The 27,792-nt window shown below is 43.5% G+C and overlaps 4 protein-coding genes and 1 long non-coding RNA gene across 8 annotated transcripts in view; 4 read left to right on the top strand and 1 right to left on the bottom strand.

Annotated features, from left to right (window-relative positions):
- The window catches only part of HOXB3 (homeobox B3), a 105,115-nt gene that overhangs the window by 10,246 nt on the left and 67,077 nt on the right, over positions 1 to 27,792 (top strand). For 3 of the 4 annotated variants that reach the window (XM_083583326.1, XM_083583320.1, XM_083583323.1), the window contains exon 1: positions 7,107 to 10,029. The exons of the other annotated variant lie outside the window; for it this stretch is intronic. The gene's annotated coding sequence lies outside the window, so the exon portion shown is untranslated. Of the gene's footprint in view, positions 1 to 7,106; positions 10,030 to 27,792 lie in introns of those variants that run through there. 4 annotated transcript variants of the gene reach the window in all.
- HOXB7 (homeobox B7) lies at positions 373 to 6,695 on the top strand. Its single transcript, XM_083583618.1, has 2 exons — positions 373 to 894; positions 5,482 to 6,695. The coding sequence occupies exons 1-2, from the start codon at positions 495 to 497 to the stop codon at positions 5,733 to 5,735; spliced, it is 654 nt and encodes a 217-aa protein (XP_083439744.1). The 5' UTR covers positions 373 to 494; the 3' UTR covers positions 5,736 to 6,695.
- On the bottom strand, positions 5,592 to 27,792 carry LOC310748181. The gene is made up of 4 exons (XR_014541168.1): positions 27,617 to 27,792; positions 10,404 to 10,591; positions 6,688 to 6,875; positions 5,592 to 5,712 (listed from the first exon to the last, which is right to left on the bottom strand). It is a non-coding gene; the product is annotated as an uncharacterized lncRNA (long non-coding RNA).
- HOXB6 (homeobox B6) lies at positions 16,590 to 20,638 on the top strand. The gene is made up of 2 exons (XM_083583592.1): positions 16,590 to 17,618; positions 19,809 to 20,638. Exons 1-2 carry the CDS (start codon positions 17,198 to 17,200, stop codon positions 20,066 to 20,068), a joined length of 681 nt encoding a protein of 226 aa, XP_083439718.1. The 5' UTR covers positions 16,590 to 17,197; the 3' UTR covers positions 20,069 to 20,638.
- Positions 20,897 to 26,784, top strand: HOXB5 (homeobox B5). Its single transcript, XM_083583507.1, has 2 exons — positions 20,897 to 24,143; positions 25,552 to 26,784. The coding sequence occupies exons 1-2, from the start codon at positions 23,498 to 23,500 to the stop codon at positions 25,797 to 25,799; spliced, it is 894 nt and encodes a 297-aa protein (XP_083439633.1). The 5' UTR covers positions 20,897 to 23,497; the 3' UTR covers positions 25,800 to 26,784.

Below are 27,792 nucleotides of genomic sequence, written 5' to 3'. Positions count from 1 at the left end.
ATATTCTTCTTTTCTGTACTCTCTTACCCTACCGCCCCCCCTCCCCGTCCACAACCACTGCGCCCGCTTTTCCTGCTAGTCTTACTTGAGCAACTGATATAACCGGTGGCTTATTGACTCGTGTGCACATTTCGTCTCCTTCCCGCTTCTATCTTGGGAGGTTTTGTATCCTATCATCAATAATGCATCGTATTTTATAAATCCCAACCAGTGCTCCATACTGTGTTTTTTCTCTCTTCCTTTTCCATATTACAAGGGTGGGGGGGACACAGCTTGGGAGGTGAAGGATGGGGGGGGAGGGAGCTTTGGAGGGGAGGGAGGAAGCTAGGCGCGGATTGGCTCTGCCCGAATCACGTGGACCCGAGTCACATGGCCAAGGGAGGAAAAAGGGGGTCCTTTTTGGTGTAAATCTGGAGTCTAATTCCGTAATATATCACGGTACCTCGTAAAACCGACACTAAAACGTCCCGGCCTACAAATCACCCGGCCAGATTATGAGTTCATTGTATTATGCGAATGCTTTATTTTCTAAATATCAGGCCGCAAATTCGGTTTTCCCCTCCGGAGTGTTTCCTGAGCAAACTTCTTGCGCATTCGCTTCCAATGCCCAGCGCAACGGGTATGGCTCGAGTTCCACGGCCTCTTTCGCTGCTTCCATGCCTGGTCTGTACCCCAACGGGGGAGGCATGCACCCCCAAGCCCCCGGCATGTATTCCAGCAGCTACGGGCTGGAAGCCGCCTCTTTCAACATGCACTGTTCCCCTTTCGAGCAAAACCTCTCCATGATGTGTCCGGGAGACGCGTCCAAGTCCAACTGCAACAAAAGCGACCAGAGAGACGCGGACTTGCGGCACGAAAACAACTTGCGGATATATCCTTGGATGAGAAGCACAGGTGAGAGTCCTCTGAGGTGGTTGGGTGGGGAGGGGGCGAGGAAACCTGGGGGGGGGGAGATGCTATAAATGATTTTGGTGGGAGGGGAAGTTGTGTTTGGGGATGTGCGGACGGGGGGGGGGGAGGGAAGAGGATGGTGCTGAGCTCTCCTTTTATGACGCTTGCCTCCAAAGGAATGAATCCTCTCTCTTTCTCTCTGAGACCCCCTCAAGGAAGCAACCCTTTCATACATACATACACACACAAACAAACAAATAAGCAGCTTAAATATTTATTAGCTCGGCTGCTCCTGCTGCGGGCTTCCTCTACGCAAAGGAAGGCAGTGTGTTGGGATTACAGAGCTGTACGATAATAATAAAAAAGTGGGGGGAGAGGAAAGGAAACCCACCCTTCAAGTCTCTCCCCCCCCCCCGCGCCATATATGCATATGTTTATTTATTCCTCAACGGTTCCAAAGAAAGGAAACTTGGGAATAAGTTTCCATGGAATACGGCTCAGGGCGTTGTGGTGGGTGTCGTTTGGTTTTGCTGGGGGGTGGGGGGCTGTATACAACGTTAGCCCTTACTTTCAGTAGACCCATTGGAATGAACGGGCCTGTCTGTGTCCGTCACGTCCATTCATTTCAGTGGGTCTCTCCTGAATAGGACGGACGTTGGACACGACCCCAGGAAGAAGAAGGAGAAAGACGCAAGGAGGGAGGCAGGAATCGAGTAGGGGCCGGGCAAGACAGAGGAGTGCGCGGTTGTTGTCGTCGTTCCGCGATATTAAGAGTTTCGCTTAATTTGCTCAAGCACCGCTGCTTAGTCGACATTCCTTCGGAACTGGAGTTGCCAGCAAACATGTCGCCCGTCTCTTCCTCTCGCTCTTCATCAGAACCTGCGGGGGCCCCCGGGGAATTAAATGACTTCTTCTGGAAGAGGAAATCGGAAGGGAATGGAGTGATCAAAGGAGAAAGCGGAGGGGCGGGGGCGTACAGTATATCTCCCCTCCTCAAATTTGCTTGTGGCACTTAGGAGCAGAAGCGTGGAAAAAAAGCTGCAGTCCTATATACCCAACTGACTTGGTAGTAAGTCTTACTGAACTCACGGAGACTTACTTCTGGGTAGGGGTGTACTGGGCTGCACTGTAAGTGGCTGGTTTACATTTGTGACTCTGGTGGGGCGCCAAAGGTTTCTGTAGCAGGAGGACAAATACCTCGGGCTTGTTACATCTAGCTTCCCCCCTTCCCACCAACCCCAATTGTGTGTGAATCATTGACAAGAACCAACCCTGTAATCAATCTGTCTGTCTTTCTCTCTGTCTGCTCTTGGCATTATTCTTAAAGCCAACGTGGGACATTTGTTTTCCCTCTAAATTTGCCAAGGCACCTTACGAAACAGAGAGGGGAAGGGGTGAACCCACCGCAAAATGGTGTTTGATGCACAAACCTGCTTACTCATATTAGATGCCCATAAGCCTATTGAATGATGCCAATGCCCATCTTATTACGAGAGCGACAGAAGGGCCAGATAAACACCCCCTGTTTTCTTGGTTGCTAAGGCTTAGGTGATGCCTACCTCCACAACCAGCTCTAATTGACACCAAATCCTGCAACGGCTCCAGTAGAAATGAACATTTTAATAGGACCAGCCACAATCAACTTTGCTGGATGAAGGTTTTCGAGTTGCACAGAACGCTTCTTCAGGCTTGATGTTCCAGGGGAAATTAATCAGAAATGGAGAAATGCAGTGTTAAATATCACTTAAGCCTGTAGACTTCTGGGTCTTAAGTTACCCAGGAAAAGCAGGAGGTGGGTAGAAGGGGTAAAACATCGGAAGATGGGGCTATTGAGCTACCCACCCACCCCACCTGATATGAAAGGGATTACAGGTGTAGGAAAGACTTCTGCTGGCCTTCTAGCAACTGAGCAAATTGTAATGTTTTCATTTTGTTACCAGCGTTGATATTAACAGGATGCCGGTGCCCGCTGGCGTTCTTGCTAGCCAGTTCCGTGTTTGCTCTTTCTCCAAGGCTGACCACAAGCGCTTATAGGTAGCTGGGAAATGTGGGGAGAGACTTCTGGAAAACCTTCGCAACACTTCCCCCTCCTCCGGCCACGCTGAGAGCAAAGGTGTTGTGGTACGACTAATAGTATAGAAAAAAAGGGCAATGTGAGGGAGGACGCAGGGTAATGAAGAGTATTTTGCCAGTGGCCAGTTGCTAAATCCTTTATTATTATTTAATTGCATGGCAACACACACAAATAGGTAGAAGATGAACAGGTAGAAATATATCTGCTGCAAAATGTAGGGCAGTTAGGTTAGGAGCCCTGGGTAGTGGAAATTACTGAAGGAACTCTACCAACCCTTCCTCTCGCCCACCCCGTCCACATCCCCTGCGATTTGCCAGGCAAGTCCTCTGATAGTGTGATAAAGGAGTTATCTTTAAAGACACATCGTCTGCGACGCAGCTTTTTAGTACTCTTAGGAGGGCGAGAGCAAACATTCCAGGCCGGGACTATATGCAGATTGCAGCAAAGCGGACGTGGAGGGGGGGGGGGAAGGATGAATGGGAAGGAAAGAGGCACATCAAAGCAAAGTTCTCAAAGACCTAGCCTAATAGGTTGGTTTCTCGTCCCTTATTACCTGATCCATAAACTGTGGTTTACAGATGATATATCAAAGCGCAATTTTTGTGTGTGCGCGCGGGGGTCTGGAGTGGAGTGGTGGGAGACACGGTTTAGAATAACCCTCTCCTTTCTCCCCCCTTCATTTGAAACACAGTGGTGAAGGGTTGGGGTGGGCAGGGAGGAGGGGGCAGAGTGTCGTGTGCGTTAGGTGCTGAAAAGAACTCCGAAGCTCTGATTGCCGTCTGTAGAAGACGACGCGGTATCGTTGCTAAGGGTAGCTTCCTTGCCAGTTCCCAGAACTTACATCGGCCTTATATCCAGCTAGAGAAGGTTCTTCCCCCGCCCGCCTCCCTCTCTTCTCCACCCCCACCCCCCAACCTTCCGTCTTTCTTGTCTGCTGTTGGGTTGGATCTGGGCGATTCCGTTGGCGAAAAGAGAATGTGTCTTGGTTGCCCTATTCAGGAGAAGTTTATGGTGCTCCCTTCAACAGATTTTACAACCCACATTCCACAGACATCTTATCCCCCCTCGCCTTTTCAGCCAGGCGGACTTTTCTACGACTCTTTTCTTGAACAGAAGACTATCGCCGCCGCCCCGCCGCCCCCTCCCTCCCCCCCCCTCTTTTTTTTGTAAAACAGCAAACACTTCTCAAACCTCCAGAAAGTTTCAGATGAATGATGTAGCCTCCTTTGCCTGGACAGAAAAATCTATCTGCTCAAAAGCAGGAGTATCGATTCGGTTACGGGATCGTACCCACAAGCGGACTCTAAGAAATGACAGGAAAATTGATTCCTGGTTTGAATCCAGATTCTTTGGAGGCCCGTGTAAAATAGTTGTGGTGGGTGACATGCACGCCTCTTTCTTTGAGGAGTTCCCATGTCCACATACTTTGTCCAGCTTCCGAATTCCCTAATGGAGGGGAGGCCAATTTTTCTAGACACTCGGAGAGAAATAAAACACAAGTTGAAATAGGAAGGAAGTAACATTACCCGCGCATTAGCATTGCTGGCTTCCAGAAGCTTACCAGATGTGGAGATGTTTCCAAGGAATTTAAACCCATTCCAATATTTGCTGCGTGATTAAGAATTAACCTCACACTTTTGGAGAAGGGAAATAACGCACCTTTTGATAATAATACTTTCCCCACACGCATAAATCTCAAGTATGGTGGGTGAGTTTGAGGTGTGTGTGAGATATATCTGGACATTTAAAAACATCGGGTTTTGCTTGGGCAAAATGTGAAGCAATAACAAACGTCCTAAATCCATTACGCTTGAAGTCCTAGGCATCATTTACCCGAGGAGAGGTCCCATTACACTCAGTGAGACTTACTTCCGAGTAAACAGGGGACAAGCTCAGTCTTCGCTGCTGATATATCTTGAGAATGTAGAACTGCAAATCTAAAAGACTACAATAAAGCCTTTGGAGGAGGCATTCTGGCAATATCCATAGCACATAACGTTACTCTTCCTTTTATTTCGAGAAGAATCGCTTGCTAGTCCGCACAGGCAAAAATAACTTGTTCTTGAGGTGCCATCCTGTGCGCAATCCTATGCATGTCTACTCAGAGTTCAACCTCATTGAGTGCAGTGCGACTTACTCCCAGGTAAGCCTGTATAGGAGATCGCAGCCTACAGACTAAGGTTGCAAGCCTAACCTTGTCCTGTTGAATTTAAAGCGGCTTGCTTCAAGGTGATTGGAGTTAGGAACAAATTTAACGCGGACAGTCTTTTCTGGATTATGATGCAGTACATTCCTTCCTGAGTTAAACTCTAAATCCAACCTTTATTTTAAAACAAACAAACAGACAGACAAACGCTTCTTGTTATAACAAGGCAGACTTAATTTAATTCGAGTTGACTTGACCAGTACAAGTGGGCAGTGAATCCGGTAGGGATAATACAAATTAAGAAGAGAGAATCACAAAAGAAGCAGCGAGCGAAAGGGAACTGACGAGATTCTCATTTATTGTTTCACAGGGACTGACCGGAAGAGGGGACGCCAGACCTACACCAGGTATCAGACGCTGGAGCTGGAGAAGGAATTCCACTACAACCGTTACTTGACCAGAAGGCGACGCATCGAGATAGCCCACGCTTTATGTCTTACAGAAAGACAGATCAAAATCTGGTTCCAGAACAGGCGCATGAAGTGGAAAAAGGAAAACAAACCCGCAGGCCCCGGATCAAACGTCCCAGAAAAACCAGATGCTGAAGAAGATGAAGAAGAGTGAAGGGGGGAGAAGGCGGGGGAGAGGGGGGAGAGAGTGAGAGTGAAAGAGAGAAAGAAAAAGAGAGAGAGAGCGAGTGAGTGAGTGAGAGAGAGAGAAATGTTGGTGAGAAGAAGCTTCAGCAAAAACTGAACTGTACTGTCCAGAAAAAATAAAAGGAAGAAACGGAATTAAAAAAAAGTGAACCAATAAAGACTGTACATTAAACAAGAAACGAAAACATCTAAGCAAAACTGAAAACAAAAACAAAAAAATATGAATGATTTATTCTGTTTCTCGACACTTGGAAAACTACCTATATTAACATTTCTCTGCTTTGTTTTTTGTACAACAAAAATGAATAATAAATCTACCTATTAAATGTCTCTTTAGAAGCAAATATAGATAATGTTTTGTTCCCCTGTGTGGGTATTCATATAGTCCCAAGTATTTGTAAATCTTCCTGTTTAAAGAAAAGGGAGGGTCTTTTTCCCCCTTCCCTAATGTAACTTTTTTTTTTATTAAGAAAATGGTATATGAAGTGAAAATGTGGACGTGGTTAGCACTTTTTCTTAGAAAAACGTATGAAGGGAACACAACGCTTAACATTAAGACGACTGTTGTACATAATTCTAAGAGATTTCCCCCTTTCTATTCTCCCCTCTCCTCTTCGTAGATTTGTGCCTCTACGTCTGGTTACTGGTGCTGTATTTTTATTTTTCCTTATATTTTCCTTTTGCTTGTTTATTTTTTTATTTTATTTTTTGGTTGGTGTATATTTTTACATGTTGGACAATGGACCACTTCCTTATTGCCGTTACTAGAGGATCTGAAAATTAATATTGTGCTGAGTAAAACTGATGTATATGATAGGTAGCAAATAATTTAATAGTTGACCAAGCCTTTTTATTCGTATTATGTGATTACTATGCGTAGAGAGAGGGAAAAGAATCATTAAAAAAGAAAATAACCTTACTGAATAGACTGAAGTCGTGTCCATTAATGGGGTTTTCTTCATTGGGGGGGGGCTGGGTGGATGGGGTCAGTTGCTCCCGGTGAGCAGAATCCGTGGTTCTTGTAGAAGTCCTTTGTCATGCAGAGCCCCTTCCTTGTTTCACTTGCGCAGGAGACCTTCCTGCTGGATTGTGGCCTGAGTGAGCGTATCTTAAAACGTAAAAGAAAGGGGGGAGATCTTTCTACTTGCAAACTATATTCATGCCGTCTTTCTTATTTCCTTTAAGGTGCGCGGTATGTGTGTATATATTCAGATATGTGTGTGCTTGCATATACACACACACACACACACATATATACATATACACGCACACATATACACACACACACATATACATACACACATACATATACATATACACGCACGCACATATGCACACATATCTTAATTCTGCAGTGATCATGTACAACTCTGTGTTGGCCATACAACATTAACCCCTGTTCTAGGAGAAAGAACCGTGACTAAGAATGTAAGACGAGCTGCGTCTATTTGATGATTACATCGGTGGACCATCCTTCCCGCTTTGATCTTTCCAGACTCCAAAGAAGCAGGAAAAGAAGAAATAACAGCATCAACAACAACCTAAGACTCCCTCGATTTGAAAAAGCGAAGCCACCGTTTCAGTAGCATTGGGTGTGCTTCCTTGTTTTGCGTTTTTATCGCCTTATTCGGCCTTTTTTTATTAGGGGAAAACGTCGCTTCCATCATTAGAGTCAAGTAACGCTCAACATCAAAACAAATATAAAATTAAATGGAAGCAATTAAACGCAGGGAAAAAAACAAGGCAAAAACCATATTAACCAATTTCGGGCCCTTTCAACACGTCCTTCTGTTTTACACGTTACACTTTCACAGAATCTAGCAGTTGGGATTTTTCAGTGCTCAGGGATGTGTTGTACATGGGTGTATTCACCCTTTTTAAAAAATATATATACCCCGCCTTTCAACCTAGGACACTCAAGACGGCTAACAATACAGCCAACAATGAGAAATATATATAATAATATATAGATAGGTTAATAATATATAAAGAGACACCTGCCCGTTGCGACAAAGAATTTAAAATAAAATGGACAAAAAATACATAATTTTTTTGAATTGTTTTCTTTCCTTCGTTCGTTCTTCCTTTCCCCACACAATAAAATTGAACTGCAAACCATTTACAAACGCGCGCACACGTTTGCGTGCTTTAGTTTTATTTTGATAAAAAAAAATCCTTCCACAAGAGTGTATTTCCCCCCCAGAAATAAAAATATTTTTTTTCAAATAAACAGGAAGGTTTCTGCTATGCTAACCGTATTTTTTCAGAAAGATATTCCAGGGAAAATACTTCCCAATGTCGCTCCAAACGGCGCTCTGAGAGTTTGAAGAAGCAGAAATATAATTATATCATCTCTCTCTGCCTATATCTAGCTACCTATCCATAGAACAAACGCACACAGAAAGATAAACATACACACAAATAAATAATATATGTGTTTATAGAGGTATATGCGTGCAATATTTACTATATGGACAAACACAATACACGCGTAGATAGAATCAGCATATGTTTACGCCATGGCTGGGTGGTTTATATAGGGATATATGCACAATCACACGAACGTATGTGTTTGTGCGTGTGCGTGCGTGTGTTTGGGTGTCTCCTTTAAAACAGGTCATATTTGCAGCATCCCCCGTCCTTAAAATAAAAAAGGTCGGTACCCCACAAAAGCGGAAATGTATATTTGCTTCTCTAGCAATGCAGATTACTGCAAACGACACCTTTTGCGGCGGGAGAAGCGTGTTCTAGAACAGGCGAACCGCCCACCTCGCCAGATTTTGCTGCATTGGACCAGTACTATTGTTTTCGTGGCATGTACCACTGCGGTAGTGGACGTTTCCGAGCGCACTAGTGCGCCTGTGCATATACGCCTGCCTGTTTTTTCCTCGCTTCCTTTTCTATAGATGCGCGTAAGCATGCATACTTCCGCACACACCTATACAGAAACGCCCTACACGTATATATATATACATATATGCATATACATATATATATGCATGCATACACACATAGATACAAGCTGGTATATGTACATGTCCATACATCTCTCTCTCTCGGATACTACCTGGGACCTTCAATTATTTTAAACTTCGACTGGGGGTGTGGAGGGGAAGAAAATCAACATTTTAATTTCTTGGGCAATTCCCGCAAGGGAAATCGAACAGCGTTAAGAGGAAAGCAACAATATAAACAACAACCAGATTGAACTATAGAGCGACATATTTCGACCTCCCCCACTCACACAAAAAACCCCACATTAAAAATAAACCGGAGGTGGACCATCCCCTTCGTCATTAAGGACTACAGGTAAATAACACAATCGCAGAAACCTGAATCTCAAGGATGTTGCCTGAGGTCTGAAATACACTTGCAATTCTTTAGTCTTACAAAAGTAGGTTCCTTTAACCTTTCGTATATAAAGGCTTGTGCAAGACCCCCTGCCGGGAATGTGGGGGGGGGGGCGCAGAATCTTTGCATATTCTTCTCTTTGGGGTTTTTTTTAAAAAAGAAAAGATGGCGGCTGAGAAAAAGACTGCTGTTAAAGCAGTCATGAAGAAATGCAATAAATTCCTTGTTGTTTTATGAAAATTTACAACTTTGTGATAGAACTTTATGAGTGGCTGGGTTCTGCGATTGGCCAGAGCTGGTCATGTGGACTGCTAACCGTGAACATGAACTTTTTATGATTTCCCATGTGGTTATTCTACCATTCTTTTGGCCGCTGTACCTTGGGTCGGATCACTGTCCTCTGTAGGACTCTCGCCTCTTTTTACATTTTTTTTTTTTACTTTCATGTATAAGCTCGATAGGGCTAAAAATAGAGGAGAAGGGGAAGCGCACGCACACACATTACACACGCACGCACGCACACACATCTAGGAATGAGTTCAGATTGCTAATATTATCGATCCTCCCTCTTCCTTTCCTAATCCTCTGTGTTAAATTTCCGTAGTGATTTTTTTAAATATTTTTTTTTTGGTGTTGTTGTTCTATGCCTAGTGATGGAGAGGGAGAGGGAGAATCAGTACCGGATGGAGGCTTGTGCCATTTTTCAAAGAGGGAAGTTACTCCATTTTCTGTGCAAAAGGACTCGGCAAAGGAAAAGCTCTCCGAAGTCGCAATGGACGGCTATCAGGTTGGGACAATATTTGTCAGCTTACACATTAAAAGCAAACGCAATCCTGTCCCCCTCCCTCCTCCTCTCCACCTCTTCTTCTTCCTCCTCCTCCCTTAATCCACAGAACGACGGGCGCCAAAAGGTAAGTGAATGTATTTATATTTTATTCGAGTTTAACTTATTATTATTTTTTTATTCCTTCCTTTTAAAAAAGAGAAAGGTTGCACATACGGTTTTGCCTTTCCCTTTCTATCTTAAATAAGGCTATGGGGACGCAGGGAAAGAACGAATTCACAGTAGGGAAATAGATATTAATAAATGTACATTTCTGTAAGGTATAGATGGAAGGAAGGAAGGAAGGAAGGAAGGAAGGAAGGAAGGAGAGGGGGAGGGAGTGCAGTTGCTGCTAAATAAGATTTGAAATATTTATGTCACCTGGACTGGAGGTCTAAGGAGAATAGCTGAAGGTAGCTGCATAGTCAAGACTTAAAAATAGAAAAATAACAACCCACCCACCCTTAATTATTTCCCTACTCCTTTAAATCTATTCCTCTCCCCACGAAGAACGATCTAACCAGACTTGCTTGTCATCGAGTACATCCACTCAATTTAGGAAGTTTTTGCACAGAGGCCAGTTCGACGAGATGCTTCCCTCCAGGGTGTATGGAGTCGACATAGGCGATTTCTCTGCGAAGGAGCTCTTTCTGCACAATGGAAGCGGGTGGGTGGGTGGGAGAGCGGGGAGGGGGCAGAGGAAAGACAAAGATAATAATTTAAAAAATTAATAACGGAAAATAGTAATATTAATACGCAGTGCCTTTATTTTATAATAAAGAGGGGTTAGATTCGAAAACCCATAAAATAAAAGATTAGGAGGAGAGGAGACTGCGATACACTGTTATATGGTCTTTCTAAAAAAAATTAATAATCGGTATATGTGAGTATTAAAAATAATAGTTTACATGTGTTTAATATATATTGTGTGTGTGTTCCTTCGGCGTTTTAAACACTGGTTTTTCCTGTGTTTAGGTAATTGAGAATGTGTTGTATAAAAGGAGAGAATCGTATACACTACAAATTGCTACACCTGTTTTGGAAATTGGGGTGGGGACTGAGAGACAGGATATTTTGAAATATTTCATACCCTTTTTACTGTGGTTACCAGTACTGTGTTCATGTTTGTGCTTAAAAGAAAGAAAGAAAAAAGAAACCTGGTTATTACTATTTAAAATACGAGTGTTGCATGCACAACCGGTTGGTCTCCTGGTAAATTTCGTATTGTGCAGTTAGGTAACGCTTGTGAATTATTATTATTTTTAAAAATGTGCACATTTTCTAGCATGTTAACCTTCTTGTTTGTTTGTTTGTTTCTGAGTATAATTTCGTTGGAAGCATATCACAGCTAGGGTGAAAATCATAGAGAAAGTTGAAAAGTTGTGGATAAAATTCGTTCTGCATTTTTCATACGTAACTATGCTCAGTCGTCATTTTGCACGCTCTTTCTCCTTTCCTGCGCCCCTCCTTCCTACCCACTTTAAATATTTGAGGCTCGAATTTTTTAATTTTATTTTTACCCAGTAGGTCTTATTAGTCTTATTAGATGAGCTGCCCTTTGTAACTCAGCCTCTGCTTCCTACCTTTAGAGCTCTTGCTCATCTCTCTCAAGGGGGGGGGCGTTGTTATGGGGAGCTTCCCGGTGGATTGTGCCCATTTATATAAAGCCACTAATTAATGAATTCCTATCGGTTAAACACCACCAAGTTGTTTATCTCCCTCCCTCCCCCTTCCTATAACCCCCCCCCCCAAAATCAAAGCAGCTATTTCTCTTTATTTTGTCTTAGGAGTTAGCTTTGCAGCGTCTCAGCTTGCTCATTCTATGCTGTTTGCTGCCATCTACCGTCCAACAGAGGAACGATTCGGTTTTTGTTTCCATGTTTTACAATGATTAATTTCCCATGAAAACTAGTTTAAGTAGACCAAGATTTTCATTTTCTACAGTTAATATGTTTTTGTCATGTAATGGATTGGACATGCCTTACACATTCTGGAAACGGAGCTGGAGATAATTCCCATCCATCTCTCCGGGTATATAGCTCGCTCATCATAGTAGACTAGGCTTCTTGTAGTGTTTTAAGTCGTGTGAAATACTTTCACAGCTTTCGGATTTTAGCATTAACATTGCGAGATGGAGGGGTTTGTGTGTCTCTGTGTGCAGAAAACCCACTGAACCTTCTTTAACACGAGGAACTAGTTCTTGAGTTTTGGTAAGTTGATAAAATCGGGTACTTTTCTCGGCGTCTTAAAATAAGTGATCATTCCTATCAAAGTTGCTTCTGATTATTTCTCTGCTTGAAGTTATTTATGTTTGTCTTTACTTCTGCTCGCATGATCAAATATCGAGTGGTGAACTGAAGCTGGTGTATATATATATATATATATATATATGTATATTTGCAAACTGAAAATGAAGGATATTCGCATGTTACAGTGCGTTTAGAAATAACAATTATTCTCTTCACACTTAACACTATCAGAAACTGGGGGGTCGTATTCTAGAACTACCTTTGCTTCTACTAACGCAGAACGCAATCCTCCCAGAGGATCTGCTACGGAAACGTCGTTGGCATAAATTGGGCTTCTGCGCCAGAGAACTTTCTGGAAGATTGTGCCCATATTCCTTTAATCCTGACGCCCCCACCCCACCCCAAATACAGCCAGCTGACCTCCACATTCCTATCTGGCTTTGTTGTTTAAAAATCTGTAAAAAATGCTTTTTCTCATTATTCCTTTACTACCTTTACTTTTGGAGGGCAAGGAAATCAAGCAATATGGCGGTCGTTTTGTGTGCGGTTGGTTGTGGGTTTGCTTGTTTGTTTTTTAAAATAACACATTAAAAACTTTACCCCAAAGACTCATTTCCCATTTTTGTTAATTATTAGCTAAACTCTTTTGATAAAACAATGACGGTGCCCCCTCCCCCTTTTTAGTCCTATGTGATCCCATTAACAAAATTATTATACACTGCAGGGGAAGTTAGGTAAATTAAACGTAAATGACTGGAAATTAAGTTTCAAATGGCTGCCTGCATGGAAAGAGCGAGAGGCGGGAGAGTATATATATAGATATATATGCCTTCAGAGTTCATTGTCTTATACATGGCAACAATGCAGGAAAACATCACTTAGATGGAATTGCAGTAAGGCTATATATGTGACAAAAGGAAGGCTCTCTCTCCTGTGAATAGTTTTATGATCCTGAATAAAAGCAGGAGGCTATTCAGTCCTGTGTGTATCTGTGCTAGTGTTTAAAGGCCAGTCTTCAGTTTATGGTACCAATTTAAGTCTCCTGCCCAAAAGTCCTGCTGGCTTCGCACTTCTCTATGCTGCTGAATTACAACCTCCACGTTAAATAGAACAGCCAGATACTCCTCCTTTTCTTTTCTGGTTAAGAAGAATTTCTCGGTTTGCCTAGGTTGCAGATTTCTGGGCTTCTTTAACTTCGCTTAAACTTCTGCCTCCCAACAAGGCATTCCGAGGCCTGGTGTCTGCCCAGAGAAATATTTGGGTGTTGTTTTAATCACCTCATTTATCTGTCTCCCCCCCCACACACACACACACTCCCCCCCTTCTGCTTTGTAAAGTTGGCTGGTACTATGCAGAAGAGGCAGGAATGAGCGGAGAGGAAATGGGGCGGGAAGCAGGAACCTGGAGCACCCCTCCCTCAGCTACAGAGCACCAGCTACACACGTTGTAAATAAGCCCCTTTAATCTTTATTTATTCTTTGCCATTTGAGTTATGCCACACTTTGGTCAAGATGGATTTTCCAAGCTAAGAGAAAGCATGTTAGGTCTGTACAGCGACAACAGGCTACGGAGGAGAGTTTATTTGGGTTATAGAAGGCTGGCGGATGGTTTTCCCAGCGTAACATTGAAAACTGGAGGCCCAGTGTAGAAATCTTCCTACAGACCCACGATTAAAACTCTAACAGTGCCATAGCCCAAACAACAACAATAACAATAATAACAACAGTAAACAACAGCACATTCTCTTTGTAAGGGTTGCTGCTTACAGGCAGAATGGTTCACACGCAAGAACAAATATTTATTACCCAACTATTTTTAATTTTTTTTAGAAATACCCAAGCTAAAGTTAAATAAAACACTATCCCATTACCCATTGTGACCCCAAATACTTTCAAGAATCCAGACACTTCACTACAGAAGACCGAAGTTGTTGACTTGTAAACAATATTCTCGGTCATAAAATCCCCAAACTTCCTTTTGATTCCACACGCTTAAGACCTGTTATACTATAAGTTCCAAGCCACCTTCCCCTTTAAAAGTCATTTTTAGAGAGTGATTCATTCTTTACAAATGAATCATTAAAAGCTCTTAAATTAATGTTCATCAGTTAAATTGAAGAGCAGTCCTTCCTTGCAAGGGAGGGAAGCATTTGAACGATGAGTAAATCATTATCAGGAGACGAGTTTCAATTAATGACCTTTTATATAAAAAAAGAGAAAATAAAGTTTTTGCGAAATGAACATTAGAGATGATTCGAATTGCACGGATATGTAAGAGGAAAGTCTATTGAGTCACAAAGAGGCGTAAAAAATAGATTTGCATCATATTATAAATGGGATTCCGTGTACTCGTCTCCAAACCCAGCGGATCATAACACTTTCCAAAGTAATATTATAAAAAGTTAAATGCAAGTAGCATATTTACTCACTTATTTAACCATCAAGTAGTCAAACTTCACATCTTAATCCATACATTCTTATTCACATGTGATATATGCATGTTTCTAAACAAGAGTTTTAAAGGTCGTGCTCTTTTTTTTCAAGTAAGAGGGGAGGGGGGCGGTTGCTTAGGTCCACTTTTCCTGCTCTGCTCCGTTCCCCTCTGCTTTTCCACGCCAATAAAGCGGTTCTATTTACAGTTCGGGTGCACTCTGTACACAAATTGAGGGAGGAGAACCTACAGGGGAAATCTGTTTGTAAGAGAGAGCTTTAAAAACAAAACAAAAAAAACCCACCCACCACCCATTTCCTTTGCCTGTTATTTCCTTACATTCTCAGGGAGTGTTAAAACCGCACGGGCTTCCTTGTCATTACAGCCTAGGCTCCCAACAAATTAAATCGTAATCCGGTACCATTTCACGAATGCTAAGCCCTCGACCGAGCAAATTCACACTGGCCATTCTGAAGGGATCACGTTGCCATGTAAATCTGATCTGAGAGCAATTGAGTATATGTGTGGCGGATAATTCCTGCGAGCAGATTACTCCTGTAATAGAGGAGTGATAGATAGGTGGATTGGATTACAACTTTCATTTGTCCAAATTGCAGCGCTGACCTCTACATTCGGATAATCAGAAGTTGGGATAAACTGGAGAGGTTTGTTTTATTTGCGTTTGCATGGATGTGCAAGGTGGTGGGGGGAGCACGTATGGTTGTGGTGTGTGGTGTGTGGTTTTTTTTTGGGGGGGGGAGTGCCTGGCAGTTACCAGAAGCTGGACAGCTCGGAGACGGAGTTATGAGATGACAGTAATTGGCAGAGAATATGAGAGAAACTGGCAAATTACAGTTCCCTTATGAAACACGAAGTTGAAGTATTTAAAAATATTTCTTGAAATACACAGTTGTTCACATTCAAAATAATACAAAACAAAGTGGTGGTCTTGGGGAGTTAGGATTAAATTATATGGCATTACTGTACCCATCTGAAGGTAGGACGAACTAGTGGTTCGCCATGCAGAAAGGTTAGCGTGGGAAGAAGCCATGAAGAGAAATGCCCAAACTTCAGCCAATTGGGCAACTCTTCCAGCCCACTCGTCCATTCATTCATTAGTTTAAAAACACAATATCAGAAGGGCACCGAATTCTGAGCGAGTTTCATTTATCCCTGAGTTAAACCTGTGCCGAATTGAAAAGAAAAAAACAAAACTCCAACGCACAAAGTAGACACAGACAATATTTTCTGCCGGCTCACCTCTATCGACAACACGGGCACCATCTAGCAGATGACCATTCCCAGCTGCCTTAAATATTTTTCTCCCCGATGCCTGGTGATCAATAAGGAGTGTTGTTGGCCGTCAGACCAACCGCTGCCCTTAACTCTAAACTGTCCAAAGACCCGGCCTTAACCACAAAAACGCAAGAGGGCACCGTTCTTGAGAGATATGCGGGAATATCGTTCTAGCTCAGCTCCATTCCCACCCATTCATCTTCCGGACTTTATATAAAGGTACCGCAGGAACTTAAAAGTAAAGGGTTTGATTAGGACCCTCGTGACAAAATACGAGTGTGAGTGTGTAAACACACACAGACACTCTCTCTCTCTCTCACACACACACACACGCCATTCAATTCATTAGGATCCTTTATGGAGGGAGACACGAAACATTTTTTCTCCATCCGTCCCCAGGAGGTGGCTTAAAGTTCTTAATTTTTTAAGACGCTCCATAATGAACAGCCCTATAACCCTCTCCAAAAGTATACCAAGATCGGTCGAACTTTTTAATCTAGCGTCCCTCTTCTTCCTATATATGCTTCTATATGAATTTATAGCTCCCCTCCCCCTCCCCGCCATATTCCTGTAAAAACCCAAAGGGTGGGGGTGGTGGCGGATAATAACCTCTTCCCCCAACCAAAACACGCTGGAAATTACCAAACTTTTCCAGATGAAACGAATTCCTTTTTTTTATTTCCTTTTCCCTCGTGTCCACGACAGCAGCAATGATAGAATCAGTTCTCATTTGTTTTATTCTTCTTGTCTTTCCACCCTCTTCCTCCTCCTCCTCCTGCATTTATTTAGTTATTTTCTTCTTTAAAAGAAAAAGAAAACAACAGCCAAAGGAAAGTCCAATTTTTTAATCGATTTATCTCTCCCCCCCCCATCATTAGTATGTGGTTAAGAGGGAGGGTGTCTATCTGTGTTATGTGGGGGTGGAGGGGGCGCGCGTATCTGTTGTTCAAAAGTGATGGTGTTGGTGGCAGAGATCCTTTCGCTGGTTTGTTCTAGGGGAGTCCCCTGTGCAAAGCTAACCCCTCTAGGGTGCGATTTCGCAGTCTTCGACTTCTGCTATTGGTCAGCGCGTGATCAGATGGTTCTCTTTCCTTATGTCCCTGGTTGGCACGCGGCCATCCCCCTTCAGCTAAAACCCAATCTCCCATATACTGCTAATAGCTAAACCGCTTGGACTATAAAACGCAACAAATCATAAAGACCAAGGGAAAGAACAGACGCTGTTCCTCTGCTTTATTATTATTATTATTATTATTATTATTATTATTATTATTATTTCCAATGAGTTCTTATTTTGTCAACTCTACTTTTCCGGTGAGCTTAGCCGGGGGTCAAGAACCGTTTCTGGGACAGCTCCCCTTATATTCCACGGGGTATGCGGACCCTTTAAGGCACTACCCTGCCACTTATGGAACTGGGGGTGGGGGGGTCCCGGATAAAGGTTACCCGGGCGCGCCTTACTACCAGCAAGCCAACGGAGCTTACAACCGGAGCCCAGCCTGCGATTACGGGACATCTGGTTTTTACAGAGAGAAAGAGACAGCCTGTTCTCTTTCGAGTTTAGAGGACCCTGTTCCGTTCGGCCAGGAGCAAGTCCGGAAGTCAGATTGCTCCCAGAACAAACACGCTTTCGGGGAGAGCGAAGACCAGAAGTGCTCCACGCCGGTGTACCCCTGGATGCAGAGGATGAACTCCTGCAACAGTAAGTTCCTCTTTTCTCTCTGTTCTCTGTAAGGATGGCCAGGCAGACAGACGGATAGATAGATAGATAGGGAGGGTTCCCTTTCACCTCATCTCTTTCTGAACAGGAAACGCTGCCCTTCTCTTCTCAGCTTCCAGACAGCGGGAAGCAGAAACTTTCCTCAAACTTTTATCCTACTTAGATCATAACTTCCATAACGAAGGTTTGAGTGTATGTGAGTGTGCGCGCGCGTGTGTATACATATATATTCTTTGCACGAGGTTCCCTTCAGTGAGTTCGTTTCTTTAGCCAACTTTCTGTTATCTGGGGAGGTACGGAGATTATTGATTGACCGGCTCTGTCTTGTGGAAGGCAATGTTAGCTGTCACTCAGGAGGAGTGATTTAGAGACGTGTCTGGTGTACTTACACACACACACACACACACACACACACAAGCACACACGCACGATGCAATCCATATCACACTGAAGTCCCCCCCCCAATTGAATTTAATGGACTTGGTTTTAGCCCCCTTCTCATATCTCCCCCCCTCCCGCTCTCACACACACCTTGGCCAATTCATATCCCAGAGAGTGTATTTCTATAACCCAGCCAGTTGAATAATGTCGGAAGGGCTTAAATATTTGAAAGGAGAGAGCTACATTTTTAATGAAACTCGCACATAATGAAATGCCTGTCTGGAGAGGAGTTGCAGATAGTTTCTCTTTCACTCACTCACTCACTCATTCCCATACTCTCTCTCTCTCTCTCTCTCTCTCTCTCTCTCTCTCTCTCTCTCTTCCCCACCCCCACCCCTTCTTCCGTGATCGACCATGGCCCTCCAGGTGCTAGATTTTCCATGAAAACACATTCTTGAAAATGAGGTGGAAACAGCAGCCTTTCCTCCTCCCTTCTCTGTGTTTACACGTATTATACCTTGTCGATCTCAAAAATTCCGGAGTGGGCTGATGTTGGGCGTGGGGGAGGGGGAAGGAATCAATAAACTTACCTTATTGCTGAAACTCTGGAATCTATTCCAGTTACCGATAAAATACGCGGGGTGGGGGTGGGGAGGGAAAACAGAAGAGAAGGGGAGAGAGGAGGAGGGACCCAGTACCTTGCAAGTTTTACATAACAGAAAGGAGCTGCCCCAGAAGGAAACTGAAGTAAGGATAGAAAGGGAATTCATAATCTCCCGTGAATTCTGTCCGGAAATAAGTGCGTAAAGGGGAGGCAAACGCCTTAGCAACTCTCTCAGGACAAAATCCTGCAAGCCTTTCCACTGCGACCCTAAAAACACATTAGCTGGGAAGCTAAGTCTCATTGATTTCTATGCGCCATTACTTCCCAGTGGCACCTCGATCCTGAGCTCATTTACTTTCCAGAAAGTCTTACTGCTTCTCTTCGGTGGGGTTTTCCTTCCAAGCTTTTAAGTTGGCTTTGGGGGGACCACAAGCTCTGAGAGTAACGCCTTCCGCTCCCAAACAGCATTATTCCAAAAGTAAAATATCGCGGAGCCCACGGGGGTTTACTCCCAAGGCAGTATGCATAGGACCGCAGCCTTAGCCCTCCATGAACTCCGCTCAGTGGGGGCACTAGAGTCCACAAGGCAGGGAAACGCAAGGGTGGGTGGGTGGGTGGACCTTTTCTGCTGGAGGAGCTAAGCTCCATAGAACAGGAACGGCAAGCTTTCGAGTTACACAGATCTCTTCTTCGAGGTGTTTATTATCATTATTTTCTTTTGAAAGGATTGCATATGTTGATTGGCCAGGCTGCAAGTTTTGAGGCTCAGCCTTTTGGGAGCAGGGTTGGGCCTCTCCAGAGATCATGCTTATGCATGGGGGCAATGTCCCCACAAAACTACAACCCAAATGGAGTGCAGGGTTATTTTGGAAGACCTTTCGAAAGCATCAAGTGAAGGCAACCCAAACTGAGTTTCTGTTTTCTTGTATGCATCTTCATTCCTTTAATTTCCTATCCTTCTGGAAGTTTATGTGTACAAGAGGGCCTTTCGATCGGAGAGATTTGAGGACTGGGATGCGGTGGGGGGGGCACAAGGAGAGGGGAAGTGAAGAGAACACCTTCTCTCTCACACACACAACACACACACACAAACTGGTTAGCCTAGTAGCCATTGTCATGCATATTTGAAGCTCCGAAGAAATGTCCAACGTCCTTTTCAACCAACCCTTGTTTTCCTCCCGTCATAGGTTCCTCTTTCGGGCCGAGTGGCAGGCGAGGGAGACAGACCTACACCCGTTACCAGACCCTGGAGCTGGAGAAAGAATTCCACTTTAACCGTTACCTGACCAGGCGCCGCCGGATCGAAATCGCCCACGCGCTCTGCCTGACGGAACGCCAGATCAAGATCTGGTTCCAGAACCGAAGGATGAAGTGGAAAAAGGAAAACAAGCTACTCAACTCCACTCCGCTGAGTGCCGAGGAAGAAGAGGAAAAAACAACGGAATGAGAGAAAGGTTGCAGAGGAAGGAGGGAGAGAGAAGGAAGACAGCGAAAATGCCAACGGTTGTGAGGGGCTCCCAAAAGGGCAAAAATAAAAGGCACGGCGGAGACACACATTTTTTTTTGTAAAATACCCGAGACTGTATGGAGGTGTTGGCCCATCTTCCTCATGCACCCTCTCTCGCATCCAGTAATCTGTCGTGTCATAATCAAGCTTCTAGTCCAGTTTATTTCCCTATTCTTTCTATTGGCCCTTCCTCTTCCCCGCCCCCGCACCACAAACGGATTTTTTTTTTAAGGGTGTCCTTCTTAGGATTCTTGCTAACTCTTGTATTTAAATGGAGGTGCTGCAATATATGTGTCAGATTTTTGGGGTTGTTGATTGTCTTCATTTTGTAAAACAAAAGTCTCATGCACGATTTTACTTATATGTTGCTTTTTAAAAAAAGAAAAGAGTTAAACTAGGTTCTTTGACATTTAAGGGTTGCTGTTGCTTTTTTTTTTAAGAAAAGATCTATTGAAAAGGAACAATTGCTACCTAAAAAAATATGGTGAAATAAAAAAAAATAGGAGGGGTGTTTACGTTTGTTTTATTTTATTACATTTTTTTGTACAGTGTTGTGTTTGTAGTTTGTGTTAGTTATGGAGATGGAAGTTCTCTAATAAACAGCAAACAAACATGTTGAGAAAAACACTTGGCACGTTCCTATTTTTAGGGTGTGCGTCCTCCTCCCCTCTCCACACTCACATATACAGACACACACAAACACACACAGAGATACTTCTTTCCTGAGGAATTGGTCTACCTACAGAAGCTGTGGGCTTGTTAGGGGGGAAAGGGAACAATAAAAAGCCCCGCTGTTTGATAGAAGTTCTCTCCCCTAACCTGAACAGCCAGGCAATTTTTTAAGCTTTACAGAAGTTAGCGCTGAAAGATAGATTCGGCTCCTCACACCTCCCACTTCCAATACTCCTCAGCCTAATCTTAAATGAAAGACCTTTTCACCAAGAATATCTTGGAGTTGACATTTAACTTTAATATGGATATATTTTATTGTTAACAGCACAAAAGAGTTATGAAGACGGGGGGAAGCTCACCGCATATATAATAAATCAAGGGAGCAGGCATAACTGTGCCCCCTCCCCAATCATACATCTGCTAGAAGATATCTAACATTTGTATAGCCGCCTTCAAATATTTGGCCCACTTCCTTTCAGCTCGTTCCCCCGCCACCGCCTGCTCAAACACCCCACAACTACGAGCTACATATAACTCGAAAATTATATTAAAAAGGTGGAACCACAAGCAGTTCGCACTTTTTTGTGTGCACGAAGCTGGAAGGGATATACCAGCAGGAAACTTAACCAATGATTGGAATACCGCTAATCTCTTTCAAGCAACATTATTTATATATATATATATATATATATATATATATATATATATATATATATATATATATATATAATATAGAACCGTACACCTCTCTCTGCCCCCCCCAAGTGCCTCCTTCCAACATTTCTTTATATTCTTTTATTGCATGGCGACATGCTTGCCATGGTTAGACAAAGAACAGTTTCCAGAGAGCTCCAGGATTACTTAGGGAAGCTTTGAAACGCAGCTTTTCGCTAATTGTCATTGTCTCTCTCGTTCTGTGGAAGCAAGCGGTCTGCAACTCTTTCTGACTTGCTGTTATTCTGCAACCAAGTTCCCTTATTTTGTTTAAACTCCTTCCCCACCCCCCCACCCCAAAAAATAAAGGATCGTGGATTATAATGTTACATCTTTGGCCACCCCAAATTCACAGGTACCTCAACACCTCAGACCTCCCCCCCTCCAAATTATGGTGTTAATGGCAGACATTTAAAAAAATCAATTCCAGCAGAAGCCTCGCAGCTGCAGGACACTTATCCTTATTGCTAGTCTTTTCATTGGCCGTAATTATTATAATTATATGTCACTTCGAATAGGGCTCATAATTTCCAATGGGTTCCAGGCTGACTTCTCGAAATTCCTGAGCCTTCTTCGAGAGAAAAAACAAAGAGTGGGGGGAAAACATTTCGGAAATGCTGGAGAAAGCAAAGGCTTTTATAAATCTGGCCCATTTATTTATTTATTTATTTATTTATTTTTGCAGGGTTCACTTCAAACCTAACGTTGGTTTCCAATTTTTAGGCTGTAATCCAACACCCACTTACCTGAGAGTAAGCCCTACTGAATACAATAGGACTTCTTTCTGTGTAGGTATGCATAGGATTGCCCTTTTAAGTGGGGACAGCATTCTATTGTAACTGTTCATGTTATGGGCGAAATATGTCACTCAGGATATCACCTGAATAAATAGACAGAACTCCCTAATTTTTAAAGGGGATAGTCTTTCCTTTCTAATATCTAGGCAGCAAAGGTACTGAGATGTAATAATAATAGCGACAACGATAGCAGCAGCAGTACTCCTGATTATGTGAACCAAGTGCAGTGCAAATAAGTGAAAAGCGCTCAGTTATTAGCACAGGTAGGTGCTGGTTTTGAGAGGCACGTATCCTTCAGGTAGGATTAGACTGCAGTGCTATGCACACTTACCTGGAGGCAAGCTCCACTGAACCTAGAGGGGCTTACTTCTGAGTAAACATGCATATAATGGGAAGAAAGCAGGGAGGGAAAGGCGGAACGGAAAAAGAGGAGCAGGCGTTTGAGTTTAAATTAGGATGAACTCTCTGGTGCGGCACCTTTTCTGACACCAACACAATAAAGGCATTGGGTTTAAAATTTATTATCACAGCAGCAATTACCACCAGTAGTCATAATAATGGCAATGTTTTAATACACAAAAGCGCACCAGCGTGGAAGGAGGCAAACGGGGCTGTATTAGGGGGAAATGTTACCTTCAGAAATAACAAGATTTAAAAAGAGAAATAAAGATTCCGAAAGGACACTTTTGGGGAGTGTAGCCATGGAAGAATTTTATTTCTGTAAAAGGTGAGCACGGAATCAGAGCGCGTTACTCTTTCTTTTATTTATTTTTTTAAAAAACCTGGGTGAGCTTATCCTCCATGCCGGCTAACTCTTCCTTTGCCCAGTAGGTGGCGCAGTCCGCCAACAAGGAGCCACCTCTGCTTTCTGATTCCTCCCCCCTTCTTTCCTCCCCCTTTTGGAAGCCGCGCATTGACATGGGCCTAACGATTCTCGGATCGTCATTATTTGTAACCATAGAGCATGAATTGCCTCTTGAGGTCATCAGTGAGAATTTACGACTGGTCAACAAAAGCACGTGATTCCCAAACGCACCCCCCACCCCACCCCCATATTTGGCCGCATACATAGCAAAAACGAAGTACAGTGCATCGCTATAATTCATTAATACATCATAAATCCTCAAGCACAGGGGTTATAACGACCACGAGCCCCACAAATCAAGCCCTCCAAAATACAACCCAAATGAGTTCTTACTTTGTAAACTCGTTCTCAGGACGCTATCCTAATGCCCCAGACTATCAGCTGTTAAATTATGGGACCGGCAGTTCCATGAACGGATCTTATAGAGATCCAGGCAACATGCACGCCGGCTCTTATGGTGGATACAACTACAATGGGATGGATCTGAGCATCAGCCGTTCAACCTCCTCCTCCAGCCACTTTGCAACGGTTGGGGAGAGCTCCCGCGCCTTCCCTGCCCAAGCCGCGCCGGAGAGCAGGTTCAGACAGGCGTCGAGCTGCTCCTTGTCCTCTCCCGAGTCCCTCCCTTGCACCAGCAGCACCAGCAGCACCAGCAACAACAACAACAACAACGGCGGAGGAGGAGGAGGCGGCGGCGGCAGCGGCAGCAGCAACGGCGAGAGCCATGGAGGCAAAGCAGCCGCGTCTTCCCCCGCCGACCAGGCAGCCTCGGTCGGCACGGCCAACGCCACCAGTTTCACAGAGATAGACGAAACCAGCGCGTCCTCGGGAACCGAAGAGAGCGGCTCCCAAGTCAACAGCAACGGCGTCAGAGCTCAGGCAGAGCCCATCGCCACGTCCACGCCAGCCACAGAAGGACAGAGCCCACAGATATTCCCCTGGATGCGAAAACTTCATATTAGCCATGGTACATGCTCCTTTTTAAAATTTGCATCTTTCTATCTATCTACTTCTCTCTCTCTCTCTCTCTCTCCCTCTCTCTCTCTTTATATAGAGGAATATATATGAAATATGTTATTGGCAGGGCAGACAGGGAATGGGGGATGGGAGATGGAAATGGAGCACAATCGCCTGGGAAGACAGCCTATGTGTGTCTTTTTATGGCTTCCCTTTCTGCTTCCCATCAGAAAGTGCCTTTAGTTATTATTTTTTAATTAATTTAATTTAAAAGGGGGGAAAGTCTGATTTAGGAGAGGTTTTCTGAAAACGTTTCCCTCTTAATAAAATAAAATAAAATATCGCAGACGTAGCATGGTATCTGGGCGACAGGACCTAGTGCTAGAAGTAACCACATTATAATATTCAGAGACGTGAGAATAAGAGTAGTCGTGGCAGCAGCAGTCATAATGGGCTTTTAAAATACCAGGAGTTGAAGAGGTAGGAGGAAAGGAACGGGTAGACTGGTTGTGGGGAAGAAGAAAAACAGTGCTGTTTGTGGGCACAGATGGGTCTGTCAAACATCTCCTCTTGCCGCCGCCACCACCCCACATTATAGTGTCTGTTGTGACAATGTGGGATAATGGCAAACTCTTTCCCCCTCCCCTCCCCCACGGTAAAAACGGATGGACGTTGCCAAGGAGGATCTGAGCGGCAGAGTTCGAAGGGTGAGGGAATATCGACTCGCTTAACACGCCGATGCTAAATGCATTTGGGTGGAGAAAGGAAGCCCCAAGGATTTCAGTGTGGAAGTTGCTTCCAGCGAAGTGTAGCTAGCTAGTGTCAAGGGGGTGGGCAAGTCAGTTCCAGGGCGAAGGGGAGGCACGGGAACGTACGACCAAACTGGTAGTCCCTCGCCTCCCTTCCTCTCTGCTCGCCTGTGTAGGTTTCCCCATTTTGATTATATTGGTATACAGTATAAGCAGAAAGAGACAGGGAGATACTATTAAGGCTTAGAGCGTCAGCGTCAGGCTGCCATCCTGTCCACCCCTTCCCTAGAAGTAGGCATTACTGAAGCCAGTGGGGTTTACTCCCGAGTAAACCTGCAGACGCTGGAGTTGTGGAAATGTCTAAACTTGTTATAGGGTCAAGGAAAAGGATGCCCCCCAGGAGGGGTTGGGGTGGGGACATCGTGATACTGGCACATTTAAAAAAAATTAATGGGTGGAATTCAGGTTCGGAGCTACAGAATCAAAATGAAGTCACGGAGAAGGGAATAAAGGAAAGGTGCTAAGGTGGTTGGGGCGTGATTTTTGCAAGTAAGCTGGGGTGAGCTTTTCCAACTAAGCAGGAAACTTGTCGAATAATCTCTCTGGCATAGTTGTAATAAAGACAAAGCCGAACAGAACCCAAAATGTTGTCCATGTATTATTACCCAGATATGACTGGACCGGATGGTAAACGAGCGCGGACGGCGTACACTCGCTACCAGACCCTGGAACTGGAGAAGGAGTTTCACTTTAATCGCTACCTCACCCGCAGAAGGCGAATAGAAATAGCCCACGCTTTGTGTCTCTCCGAAAGACAGATAAAAATCTGGTTCCAAAACAGGCGAATGAAGTGGAAGAAAGATAACAAACTCAAAAGTATGAGTTTAGCGTCTGGTGGCAGCGCATTCCAGCCTTAAATTATATCAAGGGGGGAATAGTAAGAAATAGAAGTGTGGGGCGGGGGGGGGGAGAAGTAAAGAAAGAAAGTGAGAAAGTTTAAAACTAAAACTAAAAAAAAAGCAACAGCCAGTCTTTTTTTTTTTTTAAGTTTGGAGTACTGTAAAGTGAAGCACTTTCCATTCAGCATGCTGTTGGTTGATTTATTATAATTATTGTTATTAAACAACTTCGGTGGTACTATTATTCCAGGACTGTGTCCTTTGCTACGATTTCCCCCCTCTAAATTAAAGTAAATAAAATAAAGTTATTTCCAGAGGCTTCTTTAATGCTTTAGGTGTTCTAAATGTTTGTGTCTGTGCTATAAATGACGCTTTCTGGAAAAAGCTAGCATGTTTTTTTGTTTTTTGTTTTTTAACGTGCTCTTTAAATGTTATAACTTATTTATAAACCACTGCGGAGAAGGAAAGATGGCTCCTTTAAAAAGTTTAGGCTTTGGGAGGACAGCTTTCCTTCTTTCCTTCTTCTCCAGTCGGGCTATCCTGTACTTCAATGTCAGAGGGAAAAAAATTAAAAACATCAACCACAACAAACTTTTTTTAAAAAAAGAAAAAAAATTACAATATATCTATATATATAAGCTCATGTATCTTTCTGTCTTTGGAATTGTCAAGTCTGTGATTTGGTTCATATTTCCTGGCCTTGTTTTGATCCTAGGCCAGTTCTGAAACTTTTTTTTTTTTAAAATAAATGTGAGTGAAGTTCACTTAAAAAGGGTATACGATTGGACCAACCATAGTATGTTGAAAATGTTTGTAAATACTAGAAATACTTCTGCAGTGACTAATAGGAAGTTTTAGTGTGCAGGGTGAATTCAGTGTTCTGTGTGTCTGAAATGGCATTTGTCATGTTAGCTGCCTGTTCCCATCTTCGCCAAGAAGCTTTTCGTATCCGTTTGTAGCCTTAACTTGAAGTCAAATAAACGTTTCTCCTGACCAGAAAAAACACACCCACCATCTTTTGTGTTTCTTTATACCACGGCGATGGAAAACCTCGGCCCTAAAGTTACTCCTAAGCGAAATACAAACTTAAAAAAATAACAACCACCACCACCACAGAAAGTGTCTTCACAACCCGTATGGCCCATCTGCCAGGTTCTCCACCAGGACAGTTCCCCAGCCTTACGAGGGAAGGGTACAAAATCGCCTCGTTTCAGTCGGTGCTGTTGCTGAACAGGAAACACACAACCCAAAGGGAAAAAAGAAAGAAAGAAAGAAAACAAGCCAGTTGTTATGTTCTCAAACTTTGCTTCCTGCCTTATACGCTCCGACCCTGACCACGTTTACTTGGCAATAAGACCCCCCATTTATTCCAGTGGCCTTTACTTCCAAGTAACCGTGCTGAGAACAGCAGCCATCAAGTCCATAAACCAAACATTTGGGAGAGGAAGTGAAGTGGTCATAACATGAAACAAATGCCCTCTGAGCTGCAGAGCTAATATGCTATTAGCTGTTTTATATTCTTATTACTACTATATTCCTTCACATACAAGTACAAACACTCTCTCGCAGGGAGTCTTAAACTCAACACAGAAATGCACAGTTGCCTTAACTTTAGAATTGTTTTCATTACCCATAATTTACACAACATCTTTGCGCCGACCTTTCCTTATTACTAGCCTGGGATTCGTCCTTCCCTTAAACCAAAGCGCTACCAGTAAATTCTGTTTGTTGAAAAGAGGAAATAAATAGCTGCTGATCTCCTTAAATTATAATTTACAGCGCGCTCTCTCTCGCTGACTCTCTTGTACGAATTAAAATCGGTCTTGTGAACTTACCCCAAACTCTTTGGTTACTTCTTAAGTGGTTTTGAGAGGACTGGGATGTGAGTTGTCATTTCCAAAACAACCCATTTTCTCGCCTTCCCTTGAATACACAGAGTCTCTCTCACACACACACATATATTTTACCCATAGCAAAGTAAGTAAGTATACCAAAAGTGGCTGTGACATTA

Source organism: Podarcis filfolensis, assembly GCF_964270895.1.
Source record: "Podarcis filfolensis genome assembly, chromosome: 13".
NCBI classification, from domain to species: domain Eukaryota; kingdom Metazoa; phylum Chordata; class Lepidosauria; order Squamata; family Lacertidae; genus Podarcis; species Podarcis filfolensis.
The sequence above is the reverse complement of the archived record's forward strand: the minus strand, read 5'-3'. Positions and strand labels throughout refer to the sequence as shown.

What these genes read in the sequence shown, in the direction of transcription:
- HOXB7 (XM_083583618.1), top strand. Translation starts at nt 495, where the DNA reads ATGAGTTCATTGTATTATGCGAATGCTTTATTTTCTAAATATCAGGCC. An exon ending in TCCTTGGATGAGAAGCACAG is followed by an intron (nt 895 to 5,481) that starts GTGAGAGTCCTC and finishes ATTGTTTCACAG; the next exon opens with GGACTGACCGGAAGAGGGGA.
- HOXB6 (XM_083583592.1), top strand. Translation starts at nt 17,198, where the DNA reads ATGAGTTCTTATTTTGTCAACTCTACTTTTCCGGTGAGCTTAGCCGGG. An exon ending in GAGGATGAACTCCTGCAACA is followed by an intron (nt 17,619 to 19,808) that starts GTAAGTTCCTCT and finishes CTCCCGTCATAG; the next exon opens with GTTCCTCTTTCGGGCCGAGT.
- HOXB5 (XM_083583507.1), top strand. Translation starts at nt 23,498, where the DNA reads ATGAGTTCTTACTTTGTAAACTCGTTCTCAGGACGCTATCCTAATGCC. An exon ending in AAAACTTCATATTAGCCATG is followed by an intron (nt 24,144 to 25,551) that starts GTACATGCTCCT and finishes ATTATTACCCAG; the next exon opens with ATATGACTGGACCGGATGGT.